We start from the raw sequence: 20,566 nt of genomic DNA, 5'->3' as shown, positions 1-20,566 counted from the left end.
ACATGCATACAGAGTACATAGTACACACATGCATACAGAGTACACAGTACACACATGCATACAGAGTACATAGTACACACATAGATACAGAGTACATAGTACACACATAGATACAGAGTACATAGTACACACATAGATACAGAGTACACAGTACACACATGCATACAGAGTACATAGTACACACATGCATACAGAGTACATAGTACACACATGCATACAGAGTACATAGTACACACATGCATACAGAGTACACAGTACACACATGCATACAGAGTACATAGTACACACATAGATACAGAGTACATAGTACACACATAGATACAGAGTACATAGTACACACATAGATACAGAGTACACAGTACACACATGCATACAGAGTACATAGTACACACATGCATACAGAGTACATAGTACACACATGCATACAGAGTACATAGTACACACATGCATACAGAGTACACAGTACACACATGCATACAGAGTACATAGTACACACATAGATACAGAGTACATAGTACACACATAGATACAGAGTACATAGTACACACATGCATACAGAGTACATAGTACACACATAGATACAGAGTACACAGTACACACATGCATACAGAGTACATAGTACACACATAGATACAGAGTACACAGTACACACATGCATACAGAGTACATAGTACACACATAGATACAGAGTACACAGTACACACATGCATACAGAGTACATAGTACACACATAGATACAGAGTACTTAGTACACACATGCATACAGAGTACATAGTACACACATACATACAGAGTACTTAGTACACACATAGATACAGAGTACTTAGTACACACATAGATACAGAGTACTTAGTACACACATAGATACAGAGTACATAGTACACACATAGATACAGAGTACTTAGTACACACATAGATACAGAGTACATAGTACACACATAGATACAGAGTACTTAGTACACACATAGATACAGAGTACATAGTACACACATAGATACAGAGTACATAGTACACACATAGATACAGAGTACTTAGTACACACATAGATACAGAGTACTTAGTACACACATAGATACAGAGTACATAGTACACACATAGATACAGAGTACATAGTACACACATAGATACAGAGTACATAGTACACACATAGATACAGAGTACATAGTACACACATAGATACAGAGTACACAGTACACACATAGATACAGAGTACATAGTACACACATAGATACAGAGTACATAGTACACACATAGATACAGAGTACATAGTACACACATAGATACAGAGTACATAGTACACACATGCATACAGAGTACATAGTACACACATAGATACAGAGTACTTAGTACACACATGCATACAGAGTACATAGTACACACATACATACAGAGTACTTAGTACACACATAGATACAGAGTACTTAGTACACACATAGATACAGAGTACTTAGTACACACATAGATACAGAGTACATAGTACACACATAGATACAGAGTACTTAGTACACACATAGATACAGAGTACATAGTACACACATAGATACAGAGTACTTAGTACACACATAGATACAGAGTACATAGTACACACATAGATACAGAGTACATAGTACACACATAGATACAGAGTACTTAGTACACACATAGATACAGAGTACTTAGTACACACATAGATACAGAGTACATAGTACACACATAGATACAGAGTACATAGTACACACATAGATACAGAGTACACAGTACACACATAGATACAGAGTACATAGTACACACATAGATACAGAGTACATAGTACACACATAGATACAGAGTACATAGTACACACATAGATACAGAGTACATAGTACACACATAGATACAGAGTACATAGTACACACATAGATACAGAGTACTTAGTACACACATAGATACAGAGCACATAGTACACACATAGATACAGAGTACATAGTACACACATAGATACAGAGTACATAGTACACACATAGATACAGAGTACTTAGTACACACATAGATACAGAGCACATAGTACACACATAGATACAGAGTACATAGTACACACATAGATACAGAGTACATAGTACACACATAGATACAGAGTACATAGTACACACATAGATACAGAGTACATAGTACACACATAGATACAGAGCACATTGTGCAAACATAGTAAATAGTTTGTTTTTCTATAGAACATATTGACTCAAATAAATATTAAATATTGAGTTGTAAAACAGAAGCTGTGTAGTATTCATGTTTCATGTTTCATGTTTCATGTTTCATGTTTCATGTTTCATGTTTCATGTTTCATGTTTCATGTTTCATGTTTCATGTTTCACGCCCCATGAAGCTTGATCTGTAGTATGAAGTCATTCCTCAGTCCTGAGTCTGTTGCAAATGGAACTTATTGACTTGCAGCAGAGATCTAAAAGATGAACTCAGAGGAGAACCAGACATGATGGACCATTTCTGAGGGGATTGCCTCCTTCCTCCCCTGAGCTGACAACAGTGATCAGTCGGGATCAGGTTTCTACTGTGACCTGGATCAGGTTTCACTGTGACCTGGATCAGGTTCCACTGTGACCTGGATCAGGTTCCACTGTGACCTGGATCAGGTTTCACTGTGACCTGGATCAGGTTCCACTGTGACCTGGATCAGGTTCCACTGTGACCTGGATCAGGTTCCACTGTGACCTGGATCAGGTTTCACTGTGACCTGGATCAGGTTCCACTGTGACCTGGATCAGGTTCCACTGTGACCTGGATCAGGTTTCACTGTGACCTGGATCAGGTTCCACTGTGACCTGGATCAGGTCCATGTGGCTCAGCTGTGTGAGCGGAAGCGCTGCCAGGTGTCTGGCAAGAAATAGAATAAAGTACAAATGTATTCAGGTTTTGCATTTGTTGGTTCGGTGCAGTTTCAATAAGTTATTTAAAATATATATATATATATATATATATATATATATATATATATATATATATATATATATATATATATATATTTGCACTGTTAAAAACTATTATAAAAATGTATAGAAACTGCTGGTTGCCTTTTTTATGAGGAAAATATGTTATGAATGTAAAAAAAAAATTGAGCTTTCTGTGTGGCCCTCACATTCAAATACAATCAGATCGTTCCCTTTTTAAGCAACGCAATCTAACAAACTGCAGCGCAGCATCCAGGACGATCCGTCTGTGACTATTACAAGCTGAAAAATGTAATCTTGATTTTGGAAATTCTTCATATCTCTTGTGAAAACATAACTTTACTCATGTGGTCAAAGTGTTTAGGTGATGGAAATTGCTTACCAAATGTATTATTATTATTATTATTATTATTATTATTATTGTTATTATTATTATTATTATTATATTATAAGTCCAGGCTGTAGCAGGTTGAATTGGCCCAGGCTTCATCTAGCAGAGAAGGCTAGACTGTAGCAGATTGGACAGGCCCAGGCTACAGCTAGGAGAGGAGGCTAGGCTGTAATTTATGGATTTGGTAAGAAACCAATAAATAGGCACTATGCTCTCAGTCCAGTACAAGCTAAAGACACTTTACACGTTACAACAGCCAGATCAGCAGACAAAATAAAACATAAATTCCGAGCTCACATGCAGACACACAAACACATGACTGGTCTGGCGGCCATCTTGGATTCTTACCTTGACTGTGAGAAGCTGCAGGATTCCAAAAACAACTTTACCGCCACACCATGTGGAACGTGAGTGTGTCACTCTCACCATATTAATTGAAACGTTATCAATCTGGGAGCATTTATTTCAACAAGTAGCTATTTAGGCTAAACGCTAACACGCTTAGCTACCATTAGCTGATAATTTTCATCCACTGGACAAGCCAATGATGGCAAGTCTTTGCAGGAGAATGTTTTGGTTGACCGAGTTAAAAGCCTTGGCTAGGTCTATAAAGGCTGCTACACAAGTCTGTGTGTTGTCCATGGCGGTGATGATGTCATCAAGGACCTTCAGAACCGCCAAATCGTGACTAAACCAGGGGCTGTAGCGAATCTTCGTCCGGAATCGTTTCAATGGTGCATGTTTCTCAATGATTAGGCTAAAGGTGTTTTTGAAATAAGACCAGGCATCTTCCACTGCGGGGATAAGATTGATTCTTTCCCAGGAAGCAGCTGCAACATCTTGCAGGAAGGCCTGATTGTCAAAGGTTTTCAGTGAGCGCTTGGTCACAATCACCGGTGGACGTTTGACAGAAAGGCCGGAGCGAACGCATGCAATGGCACAGTGGTCACTCTGTCGGCCCAGTTTATAACTTTACACGTGTGTTAGCATGTGCTGTGTTTTAAGCTAGCGGTTAGCTTTAGCTACGATAATGTGATGTTAGCTTTTCAAAATGGTGTTTGGTTAGGTTGCACAGGAGGGATGTATTGCATTTATAGCAGTAATTTAGCTAGCTTGTCAAGGCACGAGGTCCTTAAATGGTTTTTAGCAGAGGCTGGTTCACGCTTTGTGTGGTATATTGAGCACATTGAGTTAGCGCGCATGCGCAGTCTGTTGTGTGTCTTTCCATGGCCGAATAAATAAGTAACGTTTTGCCGTGCGTCCGCTTGGTTAATACACCACACTTTGCATGGAGTTAATGTTACTGGAACTGGTTGTTGAGCTGAAAGTTGAGCTAATAGTGTTCTTATGTTCTGTTTGTACAGGTTCTTGTGGTGGAGTCTGAACCTGCCATACCTGTGATGGTGGACCGCTGGCCTGCACTTCTCACAGATCAGGTATGTTCAAGAGTTTTATTGCTAATGTTTTTGCATATATGTGTCTTTTATCATTATATGATGTCTCTTGCCAATTAAATGAAGGTATAACGGGTGCGATATTGGTCATTTCTATGTGGTTGGGGATGGGACAAGGAGGATAATTAATTAACGAGAGAATGAACATTTCAAATCCAGCACTACTTTGCAGGTGGCTTCACCTCACGCTGGTGGCCACTGGCAAAGTTGTATTTAGTCTTGAAATGTGATACTGGAGCATTCTCTGTACTTTACAGGTGCGCATGGAGTTCAGTAATTATAGGAAAGCCTTGATCGGCACAGTCTTCAGCTTATCTTTACATTTTGATCTAAAAGAGCTGTTGGCAGAGCTCACCACGGTTAGTACATTTCCATTATGCATTTGCATTGTTTTTCACAGCTGTTGCAACGACATGACACAAAGTGCTACTGTACACTGTAAACCCGAATAAGTTACCAGAACTTAAAAAAATTGAGGCAATCGATTGCCACAATTTTTTTAAGTTGATTAACTTAAAAGTCAAAAATGTTCAGAACTTAAAAGGTTGGATGACTTGCTACTTGTACCTTTTGATAACAGTTAAATTAGAGTGCTCAATTAGCGCAACTCAAATATTTTCAGTTAATGTGACTTAAAATTTCCAGTTTTAAATCACCACTGGAATAAGTTCACAGACCTTAAAAAAATAAGTACACAACCACACCATTTCATGTTAACCAAACTCAATGTTTATTAGTTTGTGTTGTCATTGTTTTAAGTAAACATTAGTCAAACATTTTGAATTTGTTTACTTAAAAAGATGTGACTCGAAACTTAACATTTTTGAGGCAATTGATTGCCTTCAGTACATTGAGTTTAGCAAACTCGATACAGCTAAAAGTCATGAACATCTGCTATTGAACCGTATTTTCTTGCCCACTCCCTTTTAGCACACTCCAATATTCCAATTAAATAGAAAAATAAATAATAAACATTTATAAATAAAAATAAATAGAACAAAAAATAATTTTAAAATATACTTAAGCAACGTTAGATGATTCTAACATTTGATGCCTACAAAACCTCTTTGCTGCCTGGTAACAATTCCTGACAGAAAGCCTATAAATCCCCTATCAAACTTAGACTGACAACCACCTGCTGTAATCCACATCCGCCTTGTCAGGCCTCAGAAACAGAGACATATGCACTGGTCTGTTCAATATTGCTGTGCAGTGGCACTAATGACATGGAACAACTTAGAGCTTAAATGAATTGTAATCTGAGTAATCAAAACAAATAATAAATAATACCAAAATTAAATTATTTTTCGTTACAGCTATAAAAGAAAAAACACTGTGTGCTTTTGGCTTCCTGGCTAATTCCTGAGTAATGCCGTGTTCACACCGGACGCGGCCCGAATTTACGGCGCGACCAGATTACATGCAAAGTCAATCCACAGACGCGCCGCCCCGCGAAAAGGCCATTTATTCGCGGGGCGGCGCGTCTGTGGATTGACTTTGCATGTAATCTGGTCGCGCCGTAAATTCGGGCCGCGTCCGGTGTGAACACGGCATGAGGCAACAGGGCAGCAATTTGGATGAAATTACAAACATTAAGAACATTTTCACTTAAAACTTTGAACTGGCCTTTTATAATGCTTTCCCTGCAGCCTTCTTTCAGATGAGTTTCTACATCATCAAGTCATTCTTGAGGGTCTGCAACCTGGGTGACAGTTTACCACTTTCTAGACCAAGTAAAATCTTTTGAGTGAATTCAAAAGTGTTGGTCAGTGCGTTGGGGTAGCTGAGGTGTAGTGCATAGATAAATCCAAAGATTACCAGAAGGGCATCGCCACGTCTGGGGAGGCTGACCATGGCATCACTTTCAATGATGACAGAGATTCTCACAGGGTGGTAGTGAACTGGACTTTTGTCATGGTCACTGATGACAGTAAGGAGGCCCACTGCAACACCATCAAGCTCTGGATCATCAGACTCGTCCTGAATGAATGACAAAGAGATACTAATCACAAACTAACACATGGAACAGAACAGATTACATATAATGTATATTTCTTTAACCAAGTCCCATTGAAAACCAATACCTCTTTTACAAGGGAGACCTGAGTCTCATTGTAAGAGGTGAAAAACACAAGATCCATGTTCATCCATGTAAACAGTTAATCAAAATACTAACATCTTATCACACGAATCAGACAAATGACCAGAGAATCTAAGTGGTGTGAGATAGACTGACACCAAGCCATAGGACATTTACGGGAAAATGTTTAACTGAACATCTTATCTCTTGCCAATACAGTTCCTTTGTAGTGAGGAGAAAGAACACAGACCACACACGAAAACTGTATGGTTAGACTAAACAAAGGTAAGTCCTAAAAGATATTAGTATTTTGATGAACTGTTTACATAATAAACAGTAGAATCTGGTAGTGATTGAAGGAGACTGACTGTGCAGGTTCTGAATAATCCAGAAACGTCCTCGTGCAGATACACAGGAAGGGCGTGGAGAACAGTGGTGCGCTTGTGTGGATGTCATGGATTTCCTATTCAGATAAAAACAGAATTGTACATACTGAAGAGTTTACTGAACAAAGCTGATTTTAAACAGTCCAATCAGAACACATGTCCACAAATAACCCGTTCACATCTTTAATGTAATCAGACAAATGGAAAACACAAAGTGGACTAATTGCAAAATTTACTCATTTTTAGACAAATCATTTTTCTTTTTTTGCAAGCCAATACAAAGTTAAGTAAAATATGATCTGTGCAGTGCCAAAGGTTAAATATCAATTAGGAAGATGGTATTAATGAACAGAACACATTCATCAATTGTTGATTTGAATACGGCAAAAAAAAAATGTTTTGATCAAACAGGCAAGTAGAATAAAAGATGATACGTGGGTGTGCGTATGATTTAGGGTTACCACACTAAAACATTGTCTGAGAGAAATACACATATTTTAAGTTTAAGTTTAGAGAGGGGAGGGGGGGGGCAGGAGTGATGGAATAAGAATAATTCACATTCATTGGATTACCTGGTTTATTTATCACATCTCCAGTTATCTTCCCTAACTTCTTGAAACTGAGAGATGCAAAGGCATAAACTGAACAATGAAAAGCATTCAAAGAGTGTTGGTGGCATATCTGAACATTTGATTTATGCAGCTTACATGCAAGTCTCAATATCACCACCGTAAATTACTAGTTATTTAGGATTTACCATGCAGGGTAATAACAATGTGCTTTTTTATTTGCCACGGTATACATGTCTTGAATAACTTACTTCGCTTGACAAAACCTGTTTTCTGAAGCTTGGTGGCGTTAGCTCAGAACAATAGCCTAATCTTTATCTGCAACTGTGCAGAAATTCCAGGTTTACACAAAAATGAATAAACAGAATGACTTGCAAAAAAAACAAAAGAGATGCCAGAGATGCGAGTGACGGCAAGCTTGATGCAGAAACACCGGGCGCTACTCCTGGACCAGCCGAGAAGCACGGGACACCAGTATTTGACTTAACTAGCTTGTTTGACTGAAAAGAAGACCGTGGTTTCAAGTCCGAGATGCACCGTTCGGTTACGTTAGCTAGTGTACGTTCGTTAGCTAGCGTACGTTCGTTAGCTAGCGTACATTCGTTAGCTAGCGTACGTTCGTTAGCTAGCGTACGTTCGTTAGCTAGCGTACGTTCGTTAGCTAGCGTACGTTCGTTAGCCGCCTTTTTCTCAGTCGAACAAGCTACTGGAATACTGTCCCCCGGGCTCCTCGGCTGGGTCTGATATGCACCTCCAAGTAACGTTAGCTAGCGCTAACCTACGTTCGTTAGCTAGAGTACGTTAGCACGTACATTAGCACGTAACAGTTACTACGTTAGCTGCCGCTTGCATCTCTGAGTTCAAACCAGCCACCGCTGAAGTAGAGAGACAGACACAGGCAGAGAAGACTGAAGTCTCAGTAAGTGGAGCAGACGTAGTAATGTCACTCGCAAAGCAAAGTCTGGATTTTTTTTTAAATTAAATTATTGTTTTACTTTTTCGAGGTTTGGCAACTGGCTGATTGTAACATAATTTAACTTCACACATTACATATATCAACTTATAAACACTTATGATTTCACTCACCTTGAAAACAGTCTGAGCCGATGATGACATGCAAGCCTGGTCCGAAAAGAGTGCAGGACGGAAGGAAGGTCAACTTCTCCCGCCAAATCCCCATAATGCACTTCGATAACGTAAAAACATGATCACTACTTCCTTAATCAAGTCGATTTACACTACTAACTCAGTTGAGTGTGAATTTTCAGGTTATCGTTTTATTTGTCTTTGAGATGTTGCTAACTAGTTAATTTGTGTTATCATGACAACTTCAATAATTTGTTATACTGACATAGAATAATGTTCCGTAAAAGCACATTTTACAGTGTGCTTACTGCTCAGAATTTAAAGGAGCGTCCCTCGAAGCTACAGAGAACGTGGACTTGCAGTGTATGAACTCAGTTTGAGCTTTAAAATGATCCCTGCAGCTGCTCAAAAAAAGAAGGCTACATTAAACTGATGTAGTCTAGATAATAAAAATTCAAAAATGAATAAAATAAATACATTTTGTCTTTCACTAATGTCTAATGCATTTCAGACCATTTGCCCCAATCAAATTGTTACTGTTTTATTAGGGTATGATTGCAATTTATTTGTTATGATCGATTTTACTTATTTGGTGAAGCACTTTGAGATTTGATTGTATTTTAGCATGTGCTATATAAATTAGGTTTTTTTTTAAAAATCATCCCTATTTGAAATACAGAAATACAGAAATAACATTATTAGCATGTAATTACTTAATTATATTAAGTTGTACTTAAATAATGTTTTAAGTTATGCTTACATATACACAAATTAGTTCCATTTAATCTAAAATTATTAGTTAAAATAATTCAAAAAGGAAGACCATGTTACACCAACTTGACATAATTAAGTTAGTAGAACTTTTTCTAAAACTTTGAGTGTACACTACTTAATCTATTTAATTACTTTGGACGTTCGGGTTTACAGTGTAGTAGTTACAATCAAAATCAGCTTTCGTATAGACCATTCATGTGTTGTCATTCCAGCTGTGTAACTTGTGTTTTCTTTTTACCCCAAAAGACTGCAGAGCCAACTAATATTTGGACACTGGTGCTTTTTCCTACCTGTCTGATGAAATATGTACATTCCAGTGCTAGTGCATTGTTGTTGGGATTGTAGTTCTGCAGTTTTAATCCCTTTTTCCCACCAAAGACTGTTTGTAGTTAAAAGAATGTTGAACGATACGGTACATATTTTGAACGATGTTATGCAGATTGGTGTTCTGTTGTTTCTTTGTGTTTAACCCAGTTCCTTCCTCTGTCCAGTCGTGTTGAACCTGAGAATGTAAATGCTGCCTGTGAATATTCATTCACCAGACAGTTACTGTGTAACGCTGCGTTCCTTTTCAACAAGTTAGATTTTAAGTTGTTTTTGCATTACTTCAGTAGAACATGTAAACAGTTACAATGCAATGTTTTGAAAAAATAAATCTCATTGGAACATTTAAATCTATTGTGGATTTTCTTGAAAATATGCATTCAATTTCAAAATCCAGACAGTACTTAAACTAATGCTCTTAAGTAACAATAAATAATGTTATATTAGTGATTTTATTATATATGCATATGTATGTTGAACTTAACATGTTTATTTCATTCATTTAAACTTAAAGAAATAATTAAAGTGAACTAATGATTTTGAGTAAAGATTGAATATGTCTACTGCAGCACTTACGGTTCTACGTTAACACAACTTGACCTGTTTAGTTCTTCCATGTGTAAAAACTGAAATGCTTTGAGGCAACAGGTTTCCACTTTACATTATGTTTCATTTAGCTGAGGCTTTTATCCAAGGCCACTTACATGTTTGCTCTATACACCGTAGAGCAGTTAGGGCTTAAGTGTCTTGCTCTAGGACACAATGATGTGGACGGGCGGAGCCAGGGCTTGAACCACCGACCCTCTGATTGAAAGACGGGCATGCTAGCCACTGAGCCACAGTCATAAAGTCAACTAGTTTGGGCTAAGAGTGCAAACTCATCCAAGTACAGCGACTTCAGCACAAGAAGAGCCGGTTCCTCTGGACGAGGTGGATCTTAAAGATGTCGGTTTCTTTTTGGTGTATTTAAATAAGACATCAAAGGAAAATACAAGTAGCTAATAATTGTATAAAGAAGGAAAGCACTTTATTTGTAACATATTAAGTGCTGCAGAATAGATTTATATTACATTTTTGTATTTCTTTTGACTCTTTTCACTGCACAACTGGGAACAGTTTTTATATATATTTTGGATATAGAATATACTGTTACTGTATATTGGTATTTTAGCAGAGCGTTTTTATTAATTAATGTATTATTTATTTGGTGCAGAACACTGTTTTGTATTTAAAATAAGACTTTATTACTGTGGGGGGTCCCTTTAATGCTGAGGCCAGGCCTACGCCCTTAAGGTTTACTGTATGCTTTGTATTCTCATTGTTAGTTTAAATACTACATTTACTCACTTTTTACTGTTTACACCCAGATTTCACTAAATGCTTGGTCGTGGACATTTGGTTTAAAGTCATGGAAAGAAAGCATTGGAATGTGTGTGAACCCTGACTCCTGCTGCTGCTACAAGTACCTCACAACTGGACTTCAGAACTGTGCTGGAGTCCATCGTGAGGGATACTAGTAGCAGTAGAATACGTCATAAAGTGTAGTACTGCTACTTCTGCTTGTATTGCTAAAGTACAATAAAGAAGTGCAGTAATACTTCCACGTGTGTCCTTACAGCAGGGAGCTGTGTGCACGTCTTCATGTGGTCGACCTGCAGTTCTCCTCCTTCTCCACAAGGTGGGGCAGTCGGCCCGTGTCTGAGGCAAGGCTGGCTGACTGAGCTGCATTCATTCACTTTTTATTTATTCACTTTTAAATAATGTAATAATGCACAAACTTAAAAATAACAAAACAAAGTTATGTTGTGTATTTTATTACATTAAATCTGTTGTATTTGAGTTGAATGGCAGATGAGAACAGTACTCTGAGGGCAGTGAAACATACTTTTGGGGTATAATATGTCTTGTCTCAGGTTATGGTGACGCTGTGGCATCACTCCTGTCTCCTTAGTGTCTGAGTCCCCTCATTGTCTCTGTGCTTGTTCTCGAGGCTTCACCTGTACATTCACCTGCAGTGCTTTAACTGACTTTTGTATTTTGGGGCTTTTTAGCACTTTCTTTTGTCTCTGGCCTTGATTTTCACTGAAAGTTCAATTTCGTTGATCATTTCTTTTACAAAAATTGGCAAACAATGAAATCTATATATCCAGTATTGTGTAAAAAATGGAGTATTGAGCTATTCACATTTGTACAGCCTCTCCTCTCTGCTCTGTTCACTTCAGTCCAAGTTTCACTCAGCTGTCACGTGACTGTTGGTCTCAGATGAATCCATCATGGCTTCTTAGGAGGAGCTCAGAATGTCATGTTTACAGAATTCCTTTACAGCAAAGGGTTTATTTGTGGCGAATAATAAAGAAATGCTGTTGATGAAATATCAAAAATTAAAAGCTTCGTTTCAATTGTTTTCTCTGTCACCAGCGTTCGTCCGGGGTGATGTGTTCAAGGACCGTCAGAGAGATGAACATCTGACGATAACAACGTATTTTTATTTGCAGCTCCTGGCTGTGGTGGACGGTGGATTATTGACGAGTGTTTCGGGGTTCAGAGCGTCACGGGTCACGCGTCACGCGACGTAAACCGTGCGCTTCGTCCTCCGCGGCCTTGCGCGCGCCGCCGCTCTCCATCTTCCCTCTGCCGTTGAGGACGCGATGAGCCAGAAACAGCACCAGCAAGACGAAGAACACGGTGCACACTATGATCCCCCCGAGGCCGCCCGCCGACACCCCCGAGGGCCGCCGCGTCGGGGCCGGGCGCGGCGCGGCGGAGGTCGCGGCCTCTCCGGAGCCCCCCGAGTCCTCCTCGCTTTGGACGCACCTGAACCCTTCGACTAACGTGTACCCCGGAGAGCACGAGCACACGTAGCTGCCGAACGTGTTGGTGCAGCCCTGGTCGCAGTACGAGGAGAAGCACTCGTCCATGTCGATGCAGACCACGGGCGTCTCCCCCGCCGCCACGTACCCTTCGGGGCAGAAGCACTGGAACGGGTTGTTCGGGTCGCACTGGGCGGCGCACTCCTCCTTCCCGCAGTGGAGCACACACCTGTCCGGGGACGTCGGGTCCTCTTTGTATCCTTTATCGCAGGAGCACTTGTAGCTGCCGGGAGTGTTGTCGCACTTGTACTCGCACGGAAAGGACGCGCACTCGTTCACGTCGGCGCAGAGGCCGCTGCGCGCCGCGTATCCATCCGCGCAGACGCACTGGAACCCTCCGACGCTGTTGACGCACTTGAAGTTCTCCCCGGGACACTGCCGCGCGTCCCCGCAGTCGTTGACGTCCACGCACGAGCGGCCGTCCTGCGCCAGCTTAAAGCCGTGGTCGCACAGGCACGCGTGGGAGTCTCCGTCCCTGTAGCAGGCGTGCGCGCAGCGCAGGGCCGCGCACGGGTCGTGCCCGTCCGCCGCCGCCTCGCAGGTGACATTGTTCTTCGGGTTGACGGTCTGGCCCGGCGGGCAGAAGCAGGAGGGCTCGTGTCTGGGGGTCACCGTGCACCCGTGCTCGCAGCCGCCCGCCTGTATCTCGCAGCTCCAGGGCGCCGGCAGCCACCGCTGCGTGTAGCACACGTACTTGGTCTCGGCCGGCATTCGGACGGCGGTGCTCCCGGGCGGCAGCAAGAGCACGTCCTCGCCCGCAAAGCCCATGGGGGTCCTGTAGGTGACGGACTCGCCCGGCGCCACCGCGAGCCCTTTGCACGGGTCCCTGAAGCTGTACTCGCAGAGGAACCCGGACAAGTGTTGCTCACACGGCTCGGGGGTCCACTGGAACGCGTCCTCCGGGGACACCGACACGCAGCGCGGCGAGGAGCAGCTGTCGTCGACCCCCGGCGGCCAGTTGGAGAAGTCGCTCTCGCGGTCCTCCGTCACCCACTGGAAGCCGCGCAGCTCGGCGGCAGCGTCCGGGCAGCCGGCCGCCAGCCGTAAGCCGACCCAGTAGCGGCCCGTCACGCTCCCCAGCAGGACGGACAGGATGTCGTGGGAGGCAGAGGACCGCACGGTCATCAGGTGTCCGCCCCGGTCTGCGCACCGGTCCTGCGCGGCCGTGAACTCGCTGGCGTGCCGGAACGCAGCGAAGCACTGGGTCCCAGTGCAGAACCCGCTGCTCGGCTCGATCCCGCCGGCCTGCGCCAGGAGAGTCAACAGGAACACAAAGAGTCCCGTTAGGTCCCCCATGCTGACGGCGGAGCGCGCGCGTGTTTGTTTGAGGAAACATCTCGCTCACATTTATAGCCTCCGCTCCATGTTCAGCGCCCAGGCGGAGGGAGGAAGTGGCTCTTCTTCATCATCATCATCATCATCCTCCGCGCTTCTTACAGACCCCCCCTCCAAAAACAACTTTCTCCCGTGCACGGCGGACCACATCCCGCACATACGTAGCGAAGGCGCGCGCACGCAAGTGGGGGCGGGGACATCTACCCGGCCCCGCCCCTCCCACTCTTCACCGGATGTGAACGAGTCCTTTATTTGGTCTCTGGTCAGACTCTAGATCCACTTTGTCCTGAGATGGACAGTCATATGAATAATAAGTTATGAGGACTTCAATGTTTGTAAAGTGACTTTGAGAACTTCATTATTGACAACCCGGACCACCCTCTCCATATATATATATATATATATATATATATATATATATATATATTTGTGCTGTCAAACGATTAAAATGTTTAATTAATCGCATTTATGTCATAGTTAATTGCGATTAATCGCAATTAATCGCAATTTTTCTTTCTTCATCTTAATGCTCTTATCAACATGAAAAAGTGGATTGGCTTGCTTTATGCAAATGTTTCATTTCATTGAAAAACAACTGCCAAACAGGGCGGTAAATAAAATTATAAAGTGCACATTTCAGGTAAACGAGAGAGAGAGAGAGAGAGAGAGAGAGAGGTGATCATAGCAGTCAGGCTTGTAATGGTGGCTCTCGAAGGCAACTCGTAGGTTCTGTCGTTGGATGCGATGCGCATGATATCAGCTAGACCCTCGTCCTCCACAACGTTAACAGGCTACACGCAGTAGCACCATTTAGCTACAGCTGCAATAAGTTTGTTCTTTGTTGTGGTGTCCGTGTGTTTCTGTCCCAAGTCATCCATTCTTGTCTGGCTATGACGAGGGGGCAGAGTTAGCATCAGCTGTGTGCTTGGCCATCAAGTGGTATTTCAGACTGGATAGGCTACGATGATAGCTCAGTTCACAAGGACAAATGGCACATACCACTTTGGTCTTGTCAAGGGAACCATCGGGCAACTTGTTGAAAGTAAACTTTCCATTCATTAGCGCAGTGGTGGCCGTCAGGGCCTTCTCAGCCTTCTCTGCTGGCCGAAACAGAATCACAAAGTTATAGCTATTTTATAATTTAATTGTTTTTCACAAATACACTACATATATTATAATTATTTTTCCCTATTAGCTTATTTTCTCATTGCACAGCTCCTTATCCTCCTCTGTTGCAAAGCCTGCAACGCTGTGCAGCTGGTTTGAAGGAGAAGCTTTCATCCAATCAGATGTGTTCTCTCCAGTGTCTCTAGGCCAGCAGAGCAGTTTAAGCCTTAGCAGATTAAAGTACACTGACAGTGGACGCTGTGGTTGATTGTCATCGTCCTCAACAAATCAGATCTTTAGTTTGACAAACTGGGCGGATTCTTTGACGTGAGGGCCTGCGAGGGGGCGTGGACGTGTGATTGGTCAGTGGCCCAGCGTGACCATTAGCATGCGCTGTGATTGGTGAGCGGGGCACAAAGCTTCTAGAAGCTTCTAGCTGCTACCTAGAACCTAGAAGCTACCTTGCTGGTGGACTTTACCAATGACGCCTTTCACACAGAAATGTGTCGAGTGAAATACTGTCTGTGTTCCTCTAGAAACAAACTGCAGTGGTATTTAATCACACACAGCGCTGTAGGGCTGCTGGTCAGACAGGACTGGTGCCACAGCTGCTGGGGATGTCTGTGTGTGCAGCACTGTAGTGTTTCACTTTTGTTGGCTTGTTTGGTTATTACTAAATGTGACTGTTGTTTGGTGGTTATTTGGACAACATGCATTGTTGTTGACCCGACGGGTTTGGGCTGGTCAAGTCGGTCAGCCGAGGCGAGCGCTGCGTTCTTCTTGTCAAAGTGATGCCCGTAGTAGTGCAAAGAAATCGGCCGTATAGTAGAGTGAGCGTCTGCTGTCCACACATGAGTCTGTATGAACGCGTCGTGTTCAATACACGCGCGGGTCGGTCCGACAGGAACTCCCGGGACACTTTTTGTTCCTTCCCCAGTCCGCACCTGATGTGGACTCACGTCATTGAAGGCCTTGTTCTAAAACCCACGGCCCGCCACTGCATTAGAGTCTTATCCTTCATTTTGGTATCGCGCTCACCATTCATTCATTTCAAACCGTAACGTTAGCCTAGCTTCCAAGCCCAAACGGCGTGCCTATTGTTTTGCATCCGGTTGAGCTACATCCGGCGTCGTGCTCGCGAGAAGAAAAAAAAGAAAAATTAAAATGCGTTAACGCTGTTAATACAATTGACGGCGTTAAAATTGGTTTGCGTTAACGGCGTTAACAACGCGCTAATATGATAGCACTAATATATATACATATATATTTATATATATATCATAACGAGACAGGATAAGGAAGAAAAACATCGTAGAAGTTGTTGATTTTCATCTGAGAAATGAGGTCAGTAGTGAAAACTGAATGATTTTTCTGCTTGTTTAAAAAATAAAATAAGCTACAATGCAAAGGGACAACTATTATTGAAATGTTTTTCTGCTCCAGTATTTATTCCTCTACCTCATGTATTCATGCATTTATGATGATTCTGTTAGTCCTCCTCAGGTTGGGGATCATGTTTATGAATATGATTAAAGTACCACATGTTATATATGTATAGACTCTGTATCACTCTGTAGACGCTGTATCTCACTCTGTATAGACGCTGTATCTCACTCTGTATAGACGTTGTATCTCACTCTGTATAGACGCTGTATCTCACTCTGTGTAGACGCTGTATCTCACTCTGTGTAGACGCTGTATCTCACTCTGTGTAGACGCTGTATCTCACTCTGTAGACGCTGTATCTCTCTCTGTAGACGCTGTATCTCACTCTGTGTAGACGCTGTATCTCACTCTGTAGACGCTGTATCTCTCTCTGTAGACGCTGTATCTCACTCTGTAGACGCTGTATCTCACTCTGTGTAGACGCTGTATCTCACTCTGTAGACGCTGTATCTCACTCTCTGTAGACGCTGTATCTCACTCTGTGTAGACGCTGTATCTCACTCTGTGTAGACGCTGTATCTCACTCTGTGTAGACGCTATATCTCACTCTGTAGACGCTGTATCTCACTCTGTGTAGACGCTGTATCTCACTCTGTAGACGCTGTATCTCTCTCTGTAGACGCTGTATCTCACTCTGTAGACGCTGTATCTCTCTCTGTAGACGCTGTATCTCACTCTGTAGACGCTGTATCTCTCTCTGTAGACGCTGTATCTCACAGCGCTACAGAGAACACAGGAACCCGTCCTGCAGGTTCTGTTTTTCTCAGGGTTCTGTGACTGTGAGCCCAGACCAGGACCCGGAGTCCCCGTGGACCTTCAGGTGGAACACAGTGCAGACGCTCCGCTATCTGGAAGTCTACAAAAAATTAACACTCAGACAATTCACAATATACTTTTGTCATTTTTGGGTGATGTTAAAAAAAATACGCTCGTCATCAGACGCAGTTTCCATAGCAACCGATGCATCCCAAAGCACAGCAGAGAGCGTCCGTCTCAAATGTCAGGACTCCAAACGTAAAACTAGGATATTAAAGGAGAGACATCCGTCACACACAAACAGAAGAATGATGTGCGTTTAACCAAAGAAAGGCTCTTTTATCACATCAAAGGTTTACAGTGTTTTACATGTCACAGAAAGACAAACACAGAAGGATTCAACGAGGTGCTCACAAAGACTGAAGACACGTGGAACGTTATACTTGCGATACGCAAAAAGTGCAAAACGAGGATGTCGAGCAAAGGTTTCCTTTTCCTTTTTGTCCAATAAAGAAGTTAACCGTGCAGAGTCTGTCTTTAACACATGGAACCACTGGATGCTCCAGAGGAGCTGCTCTGGAAGAAGCAGCCATACTAACGGGTTAGTACCTTGAAACAGCCTCGTTTGTTTTATAGCTCCAAAAAAAAAACCTAATGGAGAAGCAAAGCCCAGAAGGTCGATAAATTAACAACAATTCCATATAAAATCTATGACACATTCAGAAATCAAGGAGGCCAGATTCAAACACACTCTATCAGATACACATTACAACCTGACTACTCTCTTTGGAACTCTTTGTTTTCAAATGAACTGACTTAATAACGTATTAAACTGAAGCATGTGAAATATTGTTTTGATAATTATATACTTATTGCATATCTTGAATGCTTTTTTTATGAACTCTGGCACCGCATTTACATTCAAAGTAGAAAAATAAAATGTATGTTCACAGTGAATTAGACGATGCTGCTCAGGCACTGAGGGCCAAACCTTCATCTGTGAGGAAGAGGAGCAGACCAGTAGTTCATGAGTCGCCTCTGAAGGGCCGGTAGGTCTCCTGCTGCAGGTAGAAGATGTCCACGTCGCGGTGCTTGATGGAGGTCAGCTCGAAGCGGCCGCAGCGCTTGGCTGCGTGTCGGATCAGGAAGAAGAGCAGGAGCGCGACCAGGAGCGCGAACACGCCGATGCCCAGGACGCTGCCGGTCTTCACGTAAGGGGGCACCGCGGCTGGGCTGGGGTGCAGAGGAAGAGGAGGAAGAGGAGGAGGAGGACTGGAGCCCGACCCGCCGCCCTCTTGCCCTCCCTTGACGCGCACGCACGTGCTCCCGTCGCGGTGCAGCGTGGACCCCGCGCGGCACAGGCAGCGGTAGCCGCCCAGCAGGTTCTCGCAGCCGTGGTCGCACTGCTTCATGGCGCACTCGTCGATGTCTGCGCAGAAGGTCTCCCCGTCCCGCGGGTCTATGATGTACCCGTCTGGGCAGAAGCACGTGCTCTGGTCGTTCCCGTCGCAGCGGGCCAGGCAGTGCTTCTCTCCGCAGAAGGACTCGCACTTGGTGGGGTCGTGGGCCGCCACCCGGAACCCCTTCTGGCACACGCACCGGTAAACCCCGTCCACTTTGTCGCACCTGTGCTCGCACCTTTTGCAGATCGCGACGTTGACGCACGCGCCGTCCTCCTTCACGAAGCCGTGTCCGCACGTGCACGTGAACCCCTCCCGGGTGGGCTCGCACTCCTCGCCCTCGCCCGTGCACGGGTGGTCCTCGCACGGCCCCGCGGTGCAGCTGATGTTGTTGCGGTGGAGGACTTTCCCCGGCGGGCACGCGCAGGTGTTTGCGGCGCAGTGGTGCTCGCAGCCGCCGCGCATCACGTCGCAGTTCCAGGGCGCGCGCGTCCAGACCCGGAACGCGCACAGGTGCTTGGAGTCCAGGTAAAGCCCGCCATCCTGCTTCGTCACCGCGATGGTCCCCGGCGGGAACGCGTCCGAATCGTCCACCGTGAAGTTGGTGGGCTTGGTGGTGTAGGTCACTCGCGCGCCCGCGCCCGGTGGTGAGCCGCTGCACGGCTCCTCGAACGTGTACTGGCACAGGAACGCCTTCCGCGCGCCTCGGCACGGCGCGCGCTGCAGCTCGACGCCGCCTCCGGTCGACACGGAGATGGCCGCGCAGCTCGGGAGACCGGCCGCCGCTTTCTCGCCGCTGGGCAGCTGCACCCAGTAGCTCCCGCCGCGGACGGGCACTAACCCGCCGGCGTGCACCCAGTAGCTCCCGCCGCGGACGGGTACTAACCCGCCGGCGTGTTCCCGGTTCAACGTGTACAACTGTCCGCCGGACACGTTGCAGCGGGTCTGCGCGCCTGCGAAGTCCTCGAGCTTCTGGAAGAACGCAACGCACTGATTCCCGGCGCAGCGCGCGCGCTGGGACCGGACCGCGTCCTCCAGCGCGCAGAGGACCAGCACGCGCACGAGCAGCGCGCGAGATGAAGGAAACATGGCGGAGTGTCAGAGGAGCTGTTAGACGATCTGAGGCGGATTCAGCGACTGGAGGCTGAGCATAGTCCCCATTTATAAAAGACTCACGCTGTGTGTGTGTGTGTGTGTGTGTGTGTGTGTGTGTGTGTGTGTGCGCGTGTGTGTGTGTGTGTATGTGTGTGTGTGTGTGTGTGTGTGTCGGACCAGGAGGAAGGAAGTTCCGTCCGGCCGCAGCCCCGGTCTGACTGCGCAGCTCAGGAGCCTTATCTCAGAGAGACGGACACACACACACACACACACACACACACACACACACACACACACACACACACACACACACACACGCGCGCACACACACACACACACACACACACACACACACACACACACACACACACACACACATTCCGACAGAACGCGTGCACTTTTAATAAGAGAGGGAATGAACAATAATCCTCTCCATGAGTGTTTAGATTGAGATGATATTCACGGTAAAGTCTCGAGGGGACAAACACTCAGATATGTACATGTACATGTTTTACTTACCTTTATTTATTTATATATATATATATATATATATATATATCATAATCATA

At 44.2% G+C, this 20,566-nt stretch overlaps 2 protein-coding genes across 2 annotated transcripts; both read right to left on the bottom strand.

Annotated features, from left to right (window-relative positions):
• Window positions 1-11,719: 11,719 nt before the first annotated feature.
• On the bottom strand, window positions 11,720-14,154 carry LOC306733836 (thrombomodulin-like; the record flags this gene model as incomplete). The annotated part of the gene is made up of 1 exon (XM_079215142.1): window positions 11,720-14,154. One exon carries the CDS (start codon window positions 14,152-14,154, stop codon window positions 12,538-12,540), a length of 1,617 nt encoding a protein of 538 aa, XP_079071268.1. The 3' UTR covers window positions 11,720-12,537.
• A 4,306-nt stretch (window positions 14,155-18,460) lies between these two features.
• On the bottom strand, window positions 18,461-19,991 carry LOC306733835 (thrombomodulin-like; the record flags this gene model as incomplete). Its single annotated transcript, XM_079215141.1, has 1 exon — window positions 18,461-19,991. One exon carries the CDS (start codon window positions 19,989-19,991, stop codon window positions 18,528-18,530), a length of 1,464 nt encoding a protein of 487 aa, XP_079071267.1. The 3' UTR covers window positions 18,461-18,527.
• Between the last annotated feature and the right edge of the window lie 575 nt (window positions 19,992-20,566).

Source organism: Taurulus bubalis, assembly GCF_910589615.1.
Source record: "Taurulus bubalis genome assembly, chromosome: 3".
NCBI classification, from domain to species: Eukaryota; Metazoa; Chordata; class Actinopteri; order Perciformes; family Cottidae; genus Taurulus; species Taurulus bubalis.
This window is presented reverse-complemented; position numbering and strand designations above follow the sequence as displayed.